The 14,590-nt window shown below is 38.2% G+C and overlaps 1 protein-coding gene across 3 annotated transcripts in view; it reads left to right on the top strand.

The window, feature by feature from the left end:
• Positions 1 to 14,480, top strand: part of nab1b (NGFI-A binding protein 1b (EGR1 binding protein 1)) — a 47,961-nt gene extending 33,481 nt beyond the window's left edge. Inside the window, exons 7-9 of one of the 3 annotated variants that reach the window (XM_087266795.1) lie at positions 4,022 to 4,162; positions 5,970 to 6,006; positions 8,732 to 14,480. In XM_087266795.1, the coding sequence (XP_087122921.1) occupies positions 4,022 to 4,162; positions 5,970 to 6,006; positions 8,732 to 8,774 (221 nt within the window). In that variant the 3' untranslated portion in view covers positions 8,775 to 14,480. The remainder of the gene's footprint in view (positions 1 to 4,021; positions 4,163 to 5,969; positions 6,007 to 8,731) is intronic. The other 2 variants (XM_087266794.1, NM_001123273.1) reach the window with 2 other exon arrangements.
• Positions 14,481 to 14,590: the final 110 nt, after the last annotated feature.

Genomic DNA, 14,590 nt, shown 5'->3' with positions numbered 1-14,590 from the left:
CAAAATTTTGTAATTATTACAAAAAAATTACAGTAATAATAATTATATTAATTATTGATATTATTTATTGTTGTTATAATAGATCATTATTATTACTATTAGTAGTAGTAGTTTTGTAAATATGATTAACATTAAAATTATTAAATATATACTAATATGGCGTCACGGTGGTGCAGTGGGTAGTACGATCGCCTTACAGCAAGAAGGTCACTGGTTCCAGCCTTGGCTGGGTCAGTTGGCATTTCTGTGTGGAGTTTACATGTTCTCCCCGTGTTCACGTGGGTTTTCTCCAAGTCCTCCAGTTTTCCCCCACAAGTCCAAAGACATGCGCTATAGGAGAATTGGCCATAGTGTATGTGTTTGAATGAGTGTGTATGGATGTTCCCAATTATGGGTTGCAGCTGGAAGGGCATCCGCTGCGTAAAACATATGCTGGATAAGTTGGCGGTTCATTCCGCTGTGGTGACCCCAGATTAATAAGCTGAAAAGAAAGTGAATGAATACATGAATATACTGATATATTACATTATGCTTATTACAGGAGACACGATGGCTCAGTGGTTAGCACTGTTGCCTCAAAGCAAGAAGGTTGCTGGTTTAAGTCCCGGCTGGGTCAGTTGTCATTTTTGTGTGGTGTTTGCATGTTTTCCCTGTGTTGGATTGGGTTTCCTTCAGGTGCTCCGGTTTCCCCATGTGCTATAGGTGAATTGAATAAACTAAATTATCTGTAGTGTATGTGTGTGAATAAGTGTGTATGGGTGTTTCCTATTACTGGGTTGCAGCTGGAAGGCTATCCGCTGTGTAAAACCTATGCTTTTAATGGTGGTTGGAGGTTCATTGTAGCACGTTGCTAAGTTCACACAATTCAAATCTTAAGCACCAGCCGGGCATCCTATATTTAGATGAATGGAGATGAATCCTGATAGCTGTCTTTGTACTACAGATCTGCTTGGGGAAAAAAACAAGACACTTAGGCTTTATTTAATGTATGCCTGAGCTCATTATTTATGCTAATTATTGTTGTTGTTTGCCAGCGCAGTGAGCTGTGAAAATAACTCCTTGATGAACTCTCTGAGTACATGATCCCGCACCGATCCTAATATCCCATGTGTTCTCTGAGCTCTGGAGTGGGCGTCTGGATCGGCAGAAAGAGAGACAGAGGAGAACTGAACATGTCCTGCTTTAGCCTTCTCTGTCCCTCAGCAACAGTAGTGGAAAGAATACTGAGTAAAAAATTACAAATTACTACCTGCCCACAAATGTAGTGTAAGTAGAGTAAAAGTATTCAAAGTATGAGTAAAACGTGGTACTTTTGCAAAAAGTTCTTAAGAGTAGTGAGTGTTAGCATGTAAACGCATCAATCTTTTACATTGTGTGTGTGTGTGTGTGATTGTTATATATATATATACAGTAATCAACATTTGAAGTAATTTAAAAAATAATAATTCAAAATTGTTCTAAGACAAGAATAATTGTTGTTCAAGAGTTCAAAAATAAATAAATATAAATATACTATATTACCGGCACTTTATTAGGTACACCTAACTAGTACCTGGTTGGATCCCCTTTTGCCTTAAGAACTGCCACTCTCTTGACATTTTCTCTTTGTCGGACCATTCTCTGAAAACCCTAGAGATGGTTGTGCATGAACATCCCAGTTGATCAGCAGTTTCTGAAATACTCAGACCAGCCCGTCTGGCACCAACAACCATGTCACGTTCAAAGTCACTTAAATCACCTTTCTTCCCCATTCTAATGCTCGGTTTGAACTGCAGCAGATCGTCTTGACCATATCTACATGTCTAATTGCGAAAATTGCGTTAAGGAGCAGTTGGACAGGTGTACCTTATAAAGTGGCCAGTGAGTGTACATTTATCATTCATGTACACACACACGCTACTGTTTGCATGTTACTTATGTTTAATGTGTGTGTGTGTGTGTGTGTGTGTGTGTGTGTGTGTGTGTGTGTGTGTGTGTGTGTGTGTGTGTGTGTGTGTGTGTGTTTGAGAAACTATAGCTGGTTTGTATGAAAATCTTGAAGTGTAATAATGGCTGTAGTAAACAATTAAAATTATTTTAAATTACAGTCGTTTTTATTTATTTATTTATATTTTAAGTAAATTTTTTTCCTTTCATTTCTTTTTGTTAAACATGCACTTTAATCAATAAAATTGAACTGTATTTTCCTATGGGATGTGGCCAATTGGATTCAAATTTACTATGGGTTTTGTCGGACTGCACAACAGCCATTATAATCTACCCTCTTTGTTTTAAAGTGAGGTATTGTTTGGAGTGGGTGTCAGAGACGCGTCCCCTCAGTGTTCACATTGAAGCTACTGGTAATTAAAGGCCATTGTGTTAAGTTAAAAATGACAGACATTAGTCATGATGCTGCGCCGATCCTGTCAATAGACACAAATGAGATCAGCCAGCAGAGACGCAGCAGGTTAATGTGCTGTGTGAAGGAGGCAGCAGAAACAGAGGTGTATCAGCGCATTCACTGTCCTCGGGCTATTACTGCGTGTGCGTTGGCTGGCTGTAGTCGAAGAAAAGGTGCACTCGTATCAAATGGAGCTCACTTCTGTGTGTGTGTGAGGGAGAGGATTGTGCTGAGTGCTTCTGGTAGGCGGAATGCTTGTCTCGTAGCATTAGCTTGGACTCTGTAATGGACATAATGATGCAGCCTTTTGCTTTGTTAAGCACTGGGCATGAATACAGTTGTGAGGTGAGTTAAAGAGGACGCGTTATGATGACCCTTTTTCCAAGATGTAGCCTAAATATAAACCTTTGATGTAATCAGAACATGTCAGTGAAGTTTCAGCTTAAAATAGCTCACGTATAAATTATCATTTATGTTTTGGGGTAGCACGGTGGCTCAGTGGTTTACTCTGTCGCCTCATAGCAAGAAGGTTGCTGGTTCGAGTCCTAGATGGACCAGTTGGCATTTCTGTGTAGAGTTTGCATTCTCTCCCCTGTTGGCGTGGGTTTCCTCCGGGTGCTCCAGTTTCCCCCATAGTCCAAAGACATGCGCTTTAGGTGAATTGGATGAACTAAACTGTCCGTAGTGTATGAGTGTATTAGTGAATGAGTGTGTATGGGTGTTTCCCAATACCGGGTTGTGTCTGGAAGTAGTATGCTGGAATAGTTGTTGGCTCATTCCACTGTAGAGACCTCTGAAAGAGAAACTAAGCTGAAGGAATATGAATGAATGAATACATGACATTTTGTGTATGTCCCTTTAAATGCAAATCAGCTTCCAGAAGAAGCCAGGGCCTTCTCCTGTTTTAAACATCCCAGAAGCAAAAAATGAATAAATAAATTACAAATAAAAAATGTGCATTGATGGATATTATGCTGATGGGGAGTGTTTTCAGGATATCAACCAGAGACCAAAGACCAGAGCTAATGGCCACATTAACCATACTCCATGATAAGAAGCACATTTAGAAAGGAAATTTGGAAATATTTAAAAAATATGACATACTTGATCATGATATGAAGTTAGAGCACTGAGTGTTGTATTGACTGAGCTTTCAGAAAAAAAAAATTAACTGACCCATTACGGACTACGGACCCATATTCATTCATTCATTCATTTATTTTCCCTCGGCTCAGTCTCTATTTTAGAGGCCACCACAGCGGAATGAACCGCCAACTATTCCAGCGTATGTTTTATGCAGCGCATGCCCTTCTAGCCACAATCCAGTACTGGGAAACAGCAATACCCTCTCGCACTCATCCACTACGGACTAATTTAGCTTACCTAATTTACGCCTGTCCTTTGGACAGTGGGGGAAACCGGACCACCCGGTAATAAATGCTGTACAAGTATTATTCATAATTAGTTCATGTTAGTAAATACATTAACTAATAAACCATGTACAAATAACAAACCAAATACATTTTCACTTTAAACAACCATAGTGTCTTTTGTGGCTCAGAGATAATGTTTAATTATCTCTTTAAACATTTTCATGAAACGTGCCCAAATATAATGATGTATTTGTTTGTGTCTCAACAGGTGAGAGGCCACTGAATCTGAGGGTGACCAATCAGAGGACGAGCATTTCAGATGGAGACACGCCCCTCGGAAAGCAGCTGGCCAATGAGCTGAAGAGGCATCATCACGCTAATGCAGAGAACAAGATGTCAGCAGCCACAGGTGTGTGTGTGTGAGGCATCATAGCATGCTACTAAAGGTTAAGGCAATTAAGGCCTTGTTTTATACTAATATGTTTTCGTTTTAAAATGCGTAAGTCTTACTAAGGCTATGCCTTGTGTGCACACTACCGAGGAGTTTTCGAGCCTTGAAAAAGGAGTGTTTTGAAAATGCTGAAGAGGCCGTTTTGGTCTTTAAACTTTAAAACTAAAATGTATTAGTGTAAATGAGTCCTAATAACTGTAGAGCAAATATTATGTGTATCCTTCACAGATAAGACAGTCCCATAATGCATTAGAAAAAGCTCAGTGATATACATCGGTGAAAAAAAATAAGAGATAGCTTGAAACTTTTCTGGATTCAGGAATTGTTATGTTTTTGAGTAATATGTCCTTTTAAAATTTGTATGTAATTGTTTATTCATTCATTCATTTTTGCATAAAATAACAAAGTGCTTTGTTTTCAGACATGTTTAAATTCCTTTGAGGACAAAAAGAATCAATATGGGATTTAAATTAAAATAATTTGACAGATTGATGTTTTTTGGGGGTGGTGGGGGGTCAGAATGTATTAAGTTCTTATTTTTTTGTTACATTTGTAAGAAATGTTATCAGGCTAAAACAAATATTAACGTGTTGCCCTGAAAAAACAGTAATTTTCCAGGTATATGGGAGAGGGGGGCACAAATGAACACTTTTTGGTTTTGGTCAATTAATAAACAAAGTAATGGGGTTAAACAAATCATACTTTTTAACCAACAACACACAAGCCTTTCCTATAAATAAGCACTGAAATTATGATCGCCGGACCTATGGTTTCTGTGCAGTATTGCCAAAAGTGCCAGGAGTAAAAATGTTACTATTTACCCCACCTGTGGGGCAAGTTGTAACAGACAGGGGGTCAGTTGCAACACATGCTTACAAAGGCAGATGTCACACAGTTAATTTAAATTCAGTTTACTTTAAATAAAAGCTATATTAATAGCTATATTTCCTCTGTAATTGTCTTATTTCTTTTTTTTATTCTTCATAGCACAGTATGTTTATGTATTTATTTGTTTATTGGATAAACACATTTAAATCTATTTGCATTATTATCCATTTATCCATTATTATACATTGCATTTTTTTTGCATTATTAGCAATAAAATATATATTTTTTTCTATTAAAACAATATTTTCTATTAAAAAAACATTTTTATTTAAAAAGTTCATTACATTACACTCAAAATTCAAAAAGTTATTTTGTTTGTTTAATTGGTGTCCAACAGTGTGTGGCTTTATTGTAACACCGTTACAACTAACCCCGCTGTGTCAAGTTTTCCTCAAAACTGGCTAGCAGTCACTGTGTTTTTTACATCTTTCAAAATGGTTTCAATCTTTTAGCCTTGAAGACGGTAGTCACAACAATATAAGATTTTAAGTTTATACTTTCACAGATTTGAAAAAATATATATATCGAGTATAATAAAAAATACTTTTATGCTGCAAAAAGGTTTTGTCCTGTGTTTCTCATCCAAATTACACCAACATTTTTCAAAAATTAACCGTAAGATGTCTGCTGACACTGTGGTGAAAACCTCGGAAGCATGCCATGCTTAACCCTGAGCAAATACCTTAAAACTCTGTTACATTTAACCCTACATTACTTTGTGCCCTGCGCTCCCCTAATGTTTTTTTTTTTTTATCATAGCTGTATATCTTACAAGATCATCTCCTCTCCATGCACTTGTTTCAAACCTGTATGAGTTTCTTTCTTCAACTGTTTGGTTACCAGTATTTTTCAAAATCTCTTCTCTTATGTTCAACAGAAGAAAGAAACTCAAACAGGTTTGGAACAAGTGGAGGGTGAGTAGATTAAAAGAGTTTGTATTTTTCTGAGAACACAATCTTGCACTGTAACAAATGCTGGATTCCACACAATCGATTTGTGTTGTGACAACATGAAGGAATTAAGTTAACTTTATTTGTTTTTACACATTTAAATTGATTGAACATAAAACAATTATGTTGTGCCAAAAAACAAAAATGCTAGATTTGTGTTGATTCAGCAATAAGTTAAATAAGTCATTTGAACAAACTGCACATGTAATTTTTTTGAGTGTAGTGGTTGACAGAAATTCAGCAGATTAGATTCAAAGAGACACACTCTGTGTTGTCTAGTAGAAGCTTTATTGTACATTATCAAATACTCACAACCTTAAACCATGAACACATTAGTGCACTTAAACTGACCTGGATGTTTTTCATATACACTCCAAAAATGACATGTGTCTGTTTGTTTAAACTACTTTTTAAAATTGAGCTGGAACAACACAACTATTGAGGTTTTTGGCAGGACTACATAATTGTTTTATGTTCAATCCACTTAAATTTGTTATTTGTGTTGTTGTCCCAAATCGATTGTGTGGAAACAGCATTTTTTACAGTGTGTGGGTTCTTCAGGCGGTACACTTTAAACTGTCATTTTTACATAAATAATTTTTTTTTTTACAATATAGAGAATTGTAAAACTGGAATAACTAATGTTAAAGTACATGAGACTTATAGAAAATTATCTGATCAAGTAGCTGCTGCAAATTATGTGTATTAAAATCTGAATATTTACTATTTGAGAAGAAAGTGAACTAAACTGAATGTAAAAGATGATAGGGTGGGTTCACCAAGTTCACCTTCGAAATTGTGTTTTGTAAATGTATTTAATGCTAGTACTTACAAAGAATTTTACTAGTTAAATGTTTAGAAATGCCAATATTTTTATTATTATATTATTATTATGCCACATGGGGTGACACGGTGGCTCAGTGGTTAGCACTGTCTCACAGCAAGAAGGTCACTAGTTCGAGTCCCGGCTGGGCCAATTGGCATTTCTATGTGGAGTTTGCATGTTCTCCCCATGTTCGCATGGATTTCCTCCAGTTGCTCCAGTTTCCCCCACAGTTCAAAGACTATAGGTGAATGGAATAAACTGCAATGGCCGTATTGTATGTGTCTAAATGAGTGTGTATAGATGATTCCCAGTACTGGGTTGCAGCTGGAAGGGCATCCGCTGTGTAAAACATATGCTGGATAAGTGTTAATTAATATATTAATAAGTTAAGTATTATATTTATTTTTAAAAACAATATTTATAAAATATTTATTAAAAATAATCCAAAAATACAATTCAAATTGAATAAAGTGAAGCTGCTTGAATTTACTTAATCTAAAAATGGATATAAAATGACATTACATTGGCCAAATTAATATACTTTAGAAAAATTGATCTTAAAATATTGATGTTAAATATTCCTCACATTTGTTAGCTTTTCCCATAATTGTGAAAAGCTAACAAATGTGTCTGATATGCACAGTGGCGTAGCGCAAAATGCGGAGGCCCCCCTGCAGGGATCACCGACGGGGCCCCCAGTTGAAGGCGCGGGGGGCGGGGGGGGGGGGCAGGGATATACACATAGATATACACATATACACATATGTCTATGATCGGGAGTTTTCCTGGATGTTAGTATGCATTTTTTTTAATGATTAACATTTTTATTTGACATCACTTTTCTACATTGATGGATCACTTATCGCACGGGCATTCCTGACAAAAAGCTTGTGTTTGTGTGTATGTAAATGTACTATTCACTCTCCCTGTTAAATTTGATCTAATTATGTGCTGAAATACACCTCCTCTCCTGCTTTCACTTTTCATACTGATGGAGGGAGCGATTCGTTTGTGAATGAATCTCCGTTATGAACGACTCGTTCACTAGCCGACAATAATACAAGTTTCTGGCACCACAACATCTCTTTGTCATATTTCTTTTGCATTGTTTGCTGATTTATTCAACAAACCTAGCATAAACCGAGTGTTTAGTGCGAGTTGGTGCTACTTTGCCTTATGGTGAATGCAGTAAGTGACTACCAATGTGGCGGCGCTATAGACGCATGCTCAGGGTCCCTATGCGATATCTAGTGTATATATCTATGTCACAAATTGAGGAGCGGGGAAAGGAGGCGGAGTGGCGTGACAACGCGGGGAATCCTTCAAACTGAGGAGCGATCGATCACAAACCGAAAGTGGCGAGAGCGTCAAAGTAGCCAGAAGTCATTCATTTTTTAACGAGAACCGGCGGCGAGAAACAGCGGCGCGTCTTCATTGGCTATGACGCGGTTCGGCGGCAAGCAATCAGAATGAAGTAGTCCACCGCCTGAGCGGAGTTCAGAGAACACAGACCTGTAAACTTTGGTTCCGACCACAGTTGTTCCCAAGAGTTTGATTATTGCGGTTCCTGGATTTTCAATTATTAAAAATCGCGACGACGTGGGGCCCCCTAATCACGCGGGGCCCCCCCGCGGTGCGTGCCCTGCGGGCCCGTCCGCTACGCCACTGGATATGCAACATCACGAGGTTAATATTTTGAAAGTGAGAGTAAATGATCCACATTATATTTATTATTTATAAGCACTTAGCCGCTGCTTTTACCTCCGAGTGTTGTGCATCTAAAGCAAAACTTACCAGCAATTCCTCACAATCGACATAAAGAGTTTCAACAATCAAACCCTTTCTCTTCACTTTTCTCTCCAGAAAACGGCGGAGACGCATCATCGCGCGCCCTCAACCTCTCTGAGAAGAAGACCATCAAATCGGAGCCGGAGGACTCCAGATAGCAGCCCCCGAACGCTTTCCCTTCAGACCTACAACAGTACATGTCGTCTGTCAGTCAATACTAAAACAAGCACAACTACAGTAGAGCCTTAACAACCAATGTTGCCTCAAAATAGAGTTTATTTTACTTTCTCGCCATTTTTTGTTTTTTGCCAAAGCACCTAGAGCCCTTATTTGCATTCTCCTGAGTAGATCCACATTGTTTGTGCTGTCTGCGCCGACTGTGCTCAGTGCTCACTAGTTTAAGTCATCACTCATTACTCGTTTTTAACCTCTTCACAGGTGGGCCATGAGTCCACTATTTGTACATACGTAGAAAATGTCGGTTAAATGTTATTTAAATACTGTATGTGTTTCGTGTGTGTGTGTGCGCGTGTGTATATATGAATGCATGTAAAACTTCACTGAGATGGAGGGGCGCAGTGTTTTTAAAGTTTGTCGAGATGCCGATGTTTTCGTTGGCTGCGTCTGAAATCACATACTTCAATACTATATAGTACGTTAAAAACAGTATGCGAGCCAAGTAGCGTGTCTGAATTTATAGTATTCGATAATCAGTAGGGCGAGTACACTGGAAATAAAAAAAAAGGTTCATTGAATTATTTTAAGGTATGTGGTTGCAAACAATTTATAAGGGCTGAATTTCAGCAAAATAATTAAGTTGGACATCATTAAATAGAATTTGTTTATTTAAATACAGCTTATATAAATAGTTTGCATCTACTTTCCTTAAAAAAATGTAGTAAATCCATTGAAAAAATTGACCTATATTGACCTATAACATCTGGCGAGATTCTGAAGTGTGCATCCAATGGACGCTACGATATCCCATGATGCCGTGTGAGATGAAGGATGACGCGACGGAACTGATGTGAATAGGTCATGTGACAATAACCAATGCAGTAGTACTGAAGTGGATATAGTATGTCCGAGTTCCATTCATACTACTTGCATTCCTACAATATAGAATGTTCTAATGGTTGTGTACTGAATTCAAATTCAAATGTAGTAAATAGGCGATTTCGGACGCAGCCCAAGTGATTGCATTTTTCTTTAAAGACCCTATGAAATCATTTCCTGTATTGGCCATTTCCTGTTTCAAAAGGACCTTTGTTGAGCATATCAAGGGGTTTGTCCCTTTTTTTATTAAAGAAATTAACATGAACAGTGCTAGTTGCTGGTCGACAGCAGATGCAGCCTAATCTCACGAGAAAACGTAACTATTTTCATGTTGCCAGTTTAGTGTCTAATTTATACGAATTTGGACGAGTTGAGTCGTACGAAAGTGTACAATGGGCTCGATGCACAGTTAGAGTTTTAAAGCTCTGATTATTTCCTTGATAACTTGAAAGCTTAATGTGACTATTTTCACTTTCACAAGGTTGTTTTTACAACATGGATGTTGTAATGTAATTACAATACATTCAGTTAAATAGACTTAAGCGTACATTTAGTTGTTCAAGCGTAAAACGAGATGAAAGACCGTTATAACCACTAACGCCGTCTAGCAATAGGCTAGCGCAGAAATTACTGGGGTTATATTGTATATCTAACAGGCAGTGAAGATTGCTGATATTTTTTTAAAAATCAGATCTTAAACATGACAATTTTGTAAAAGAAAGACAGTTCACCGGAAGCCCTTGGGCTGCCTGACTAAAAATTAAAAGTCCATGTACATATAGCCAGGGCTTAATTTGTGCCAGAACACGCCGGATCGGCACCTCTAAAATCTGATCCGGCTCCTCATTTTACTGATTCCCCTAATCACCTGTCCTTCCCCGTCCGCTGTTCACTTTCACTTAGTTTCGCAACTCCCCAAATATCTTCACTTTTGTTCGCGACAACCAACCCTCACGCACTGCATATAGCCCATTGTAAAAGGAGGCGTGGCACCCAACCCCGTCTCTAAACCCAATGGTCATTGGGGAAAATCATACTAAATTGTAAAAATGAGATTGGATGAATTGATATGAATTAGTCACTAAATCAAAATGTTACGAATTACCAAGAGATTGTCTTGGCAGCTCTTTTTATTAGCAGGAGTGATGTCATCATTCTAGAGAGCATTTGATTGGACAGAAATCTGAAGGATACTGAGATTAGAGCTACATGATATAGCGAAATTGAGCAATTGCAGTATGGTGATTATTGCAATAATTAAATTGTAAAGGCAGATTTACATTAATATATATGCTGCATATTTTAGAATGAAGTAAACAATAAACAGTCGCAAATATATTTATTAACCACCAAAAATGGCAAAATGAAAGCTTGAATGTTTACATTGGAACATTCAATAATGATGTAAATATGGGTATTGTAAATTTACACTTGTACTGTAAAGAAAAAATGCATTTTAAGCATTTAATAAAATAATTATTTGATGGTTACGTTTTGCCAAATTGGTCAACTCTATATAGAATGTGGCTCTCAAAGAAATCTTTTTAAGATTTTAAAATTAATTTGATATTTTTTTTAATTAAACGTAATGTTTATATGCTCTTTATTTTCCTGCAGTCCCCAACAACGTCAACCCAAACATTACACCATTATAATTTTTTTCATAATTTTGCTTATTCAAGTAATCTGGATGTTAAAAATCACATATTTTTGCACCTTGTTAAAACAAATTGTTATCATTTATCAGCACACTAGCATAAAGATGACCTCAAATCTTACTAAAAACTCTAATTCTGATTTCATTGGGGTCTTTAAGGGAATTTTCCTCTGTCAAGAGTTTCTGATGGCAGAATCTGAATAGAAAAAGTCTCTACTATGGTGCTACAGTCGAACGAAACCCAGGAAAAACTGCGGTACATGTTGTTGTTGTTGTTAAAACACTGAAATCTTTTAGCCAGATGTTTGGCTTCCTTGAATGAATAGTAATGCCTGATTTATTCGATACTAAGCACAATTAATATATATTTATGTATGAACATCTAAAAAAGATAATACAGACAAGCATGTCTCCCCTCCTGAACAATAGTCATGTAAATAGTTAAAAAAAACATTGGCAACTGACTGGACTTGAAAACATTCCAGTCGCCATCATAATCATGCAACGTTTTTGTGTATTCTGAATATTTAGTCGTAGAGCAATACCGGGTAGCTGTTGTCACTTAACTCAGTGAACGTGTCTAGACGTCCCGACCAGGGGACAAATCACTGTACAGTATTTCTACTCTGTTCCGTAGTATAAACATAGTCTTAGATTCTGCTAACGTGAAAATGTATGTGAAACTGATATGCACTAGTGTTTGATTCTGGAATTTGCATCCTACTGCTCATTTCTTGTGTTTCTTAATGGTGATGACATGTTTTTGTACTCGTGAAACCATCGGTCACAGTCTCTGTAAGTGTCCCGTGAGGTGAAGTAGGCACAAGATAATCAGGTTTTCCACAGTTACGTGTTTGTAATGTACCGGTCAAGCTGTTATATAATCTGTATTTGTGTCGAATGACAAATACCTCTCTCGTATCGGTACACAGAGACCGATTTTTAACGTCCTGATCATACACTTCAGTATTTCAGAGGGGATATGGTGTGCTTTTATTTTTTTAGGATTGCTTTCAGAGATATCGAGTATGCAAAATCTTAATTTAAGTGCCATTTTAAACATCTTTTTGAAAGCGTGTGGTGGGTTGAGTGATGTTGATCTACTTTTTTGCCTTAGTTTCAAGCATTCCACATTACAGTTCTTACCTGGTGGTAGTTTCATTTTTGACTGGGATTTGGGAAGTTGAATGAACATCTGAGACTTCAAGTTCTATAAAGCTCTATAAAAGCACTGAACTGTAAAAAAAAATGCAGTAAAAGTTTCCATATTTTGTGATTTACTAGTGTTTTCCTTTTATTAAAGTATTGTAAAACAAAGTGCTTCAAAATCATGAGGGGGGTCTCTCCACACCACCATCAGTGTGCAGCATCCACTTGGATGATGCGACAGCAGCTACAGGATAACGACACCAGTGCGCTCACCACACACCAGCTATAGGCCGAGTGGAGAGACTCTGTGGATGGGGGTGGTTGGGAGGCCATGATAAGTAAGGGCCAATGGAGGGAATTTGGCCAGGACACTGGGGTTAAACCCAGGGTCGGTACGTCTATAGAGGTGACTCAGGTGATAAAGAATAGAGAGGGTGGCGATGTGTGCGACTGCCCCCCCCCCCCCCCCCCCTCTACCACCACCACCACCACACCCCCATTCCTAACTTTCGTCCACGGCATGCTCACTGACAGTATATTGTCCCCTTCCCTATACTGGGGCATTAGGACACAGATCACAGATTGAGCTTGCCCTGTTGGCCTCACTAACACCACTTCCAACAGCAACCTAGTTTTCCCATGCAGTCCCCCATCCAGGTACTGACCAGGCTCAGCTCTTGGCTGCAGGGTGGTATGGCTAATATGGTTGTGAATTGCATTATGGGGCCTTGATCTCTGCTCTGTCACTTTACTTTATTGACAGGTGGAGGAGTTCAAGTATCTTTGGGTTTTGTTCACAGGTGAGAGAAGAATGGAACGTGAGATTAACAGGTGGATTGGTGCAGCGGCAGCAGTAATGCGGTCGATGTATCGGTCCGTTGTGGTAAAGAAGGAGCTGAGCCAAAAGGCAAAGCTCTCGATTTACCGGTCAATCTACGGTCCTACTCTGACCTATGGTCATGAGCTTTGGGCCATTACTGAAAAGTCAAGATCTCTGATACAAGCGGCTGAAATGAGTTTCCTTCACAGGGTGGCAGGGCGCACTCTTATGCATAGGCTGAGGAGCTCTGTCACCCCGCAGGAGATCGGAGTAGAGCCACTGCTCCTCCACATTAAGAGAAGTCAGCTGAGGTGGCTTGGGCATGGAAGCCTACCAATGGAGGTGTTTCAGTCATGTCCCACTGGGAGGAGGCCTCGGGGAAGACCCAGGACACACTGGAGGGACTATGTCTCTCGGCTGGACTGGGAACGCCTCGGGATGCCCCCAGAGGAGCTGGAGGAAGTGTCTGGGGAGAGGGAAGTCTGGGGTTCTCTCCTAAGACTGCTGCCCCTGTGTACCGGTCGGAAAAGCGGATGAAAATGAATGAATGAATGATACAAGTCTTTAAAATAACAGAAAATGTACTGGCAATTTATTACAAAGTTTTGTATTGTAATATACAACACCAACCCAGACAATATATCACTTTAAACTAATAAAATTGACAATAAAAGTCACTTTTTAAAAGTCCCATATTGCAAGTCAAAAGCATGAATAAATTGGGGAAAATAAAAACATGAATCACAAAATATGGAAAACTGACATTTTTTACAGTGTGAAACAAAATTTGCTCTGTAGGAGAAAAAAAAGCTCAAATCTGATTGGACATCACTGCTTATATCGGCACCGATGACCTATATAGACATATCTAGACGCCTACCTTTGTTCCTTGCTTGTTGCTGTCTTTAACCACTCACAGAAACCATCAGTCTTTCTCTAATCTTTGTACTTGCTTTGTATAATAGACTTATGCATCTTGGACTGTGGGATGAAACTGTGTTGTCGGTAGAACTTGTTCTCATCACTTCTGAGTAGAGAGTACATTAGGATATGCATACGGTAGTCCTGCACATATTGTTTTGTAAACACTAATATATTTAATTTGTTATACAGCACATGAACATTAAACTCTATTTTTTTGACATCTGATTGTGACTTTTTCATTATCCCATGCATTTGCAGTGTTGATGTGGTTAAAATGTATTTAAAAATGAAAATCATTAGACATTTTTGTTTTTAAAACTCTATTTTT

This window comes from Danio rerio, chromosome 9, assembly GCF_052040795.2.
Source record: "Danio rerio strain M-AB ecotype USA chromosome 9, GRCz13ab, whole genome shotgun sequence".
NCBI classification, from domain to species: domain Eukaryota; kingdom Metazoa; phylum Chordata; class Actinopteri; order Cypriniformes; family Danionidae; genus Danio; species Danio rerio.
This window is presented reverse-complemented; position numbering and strand designations above follow the sequence as displayed.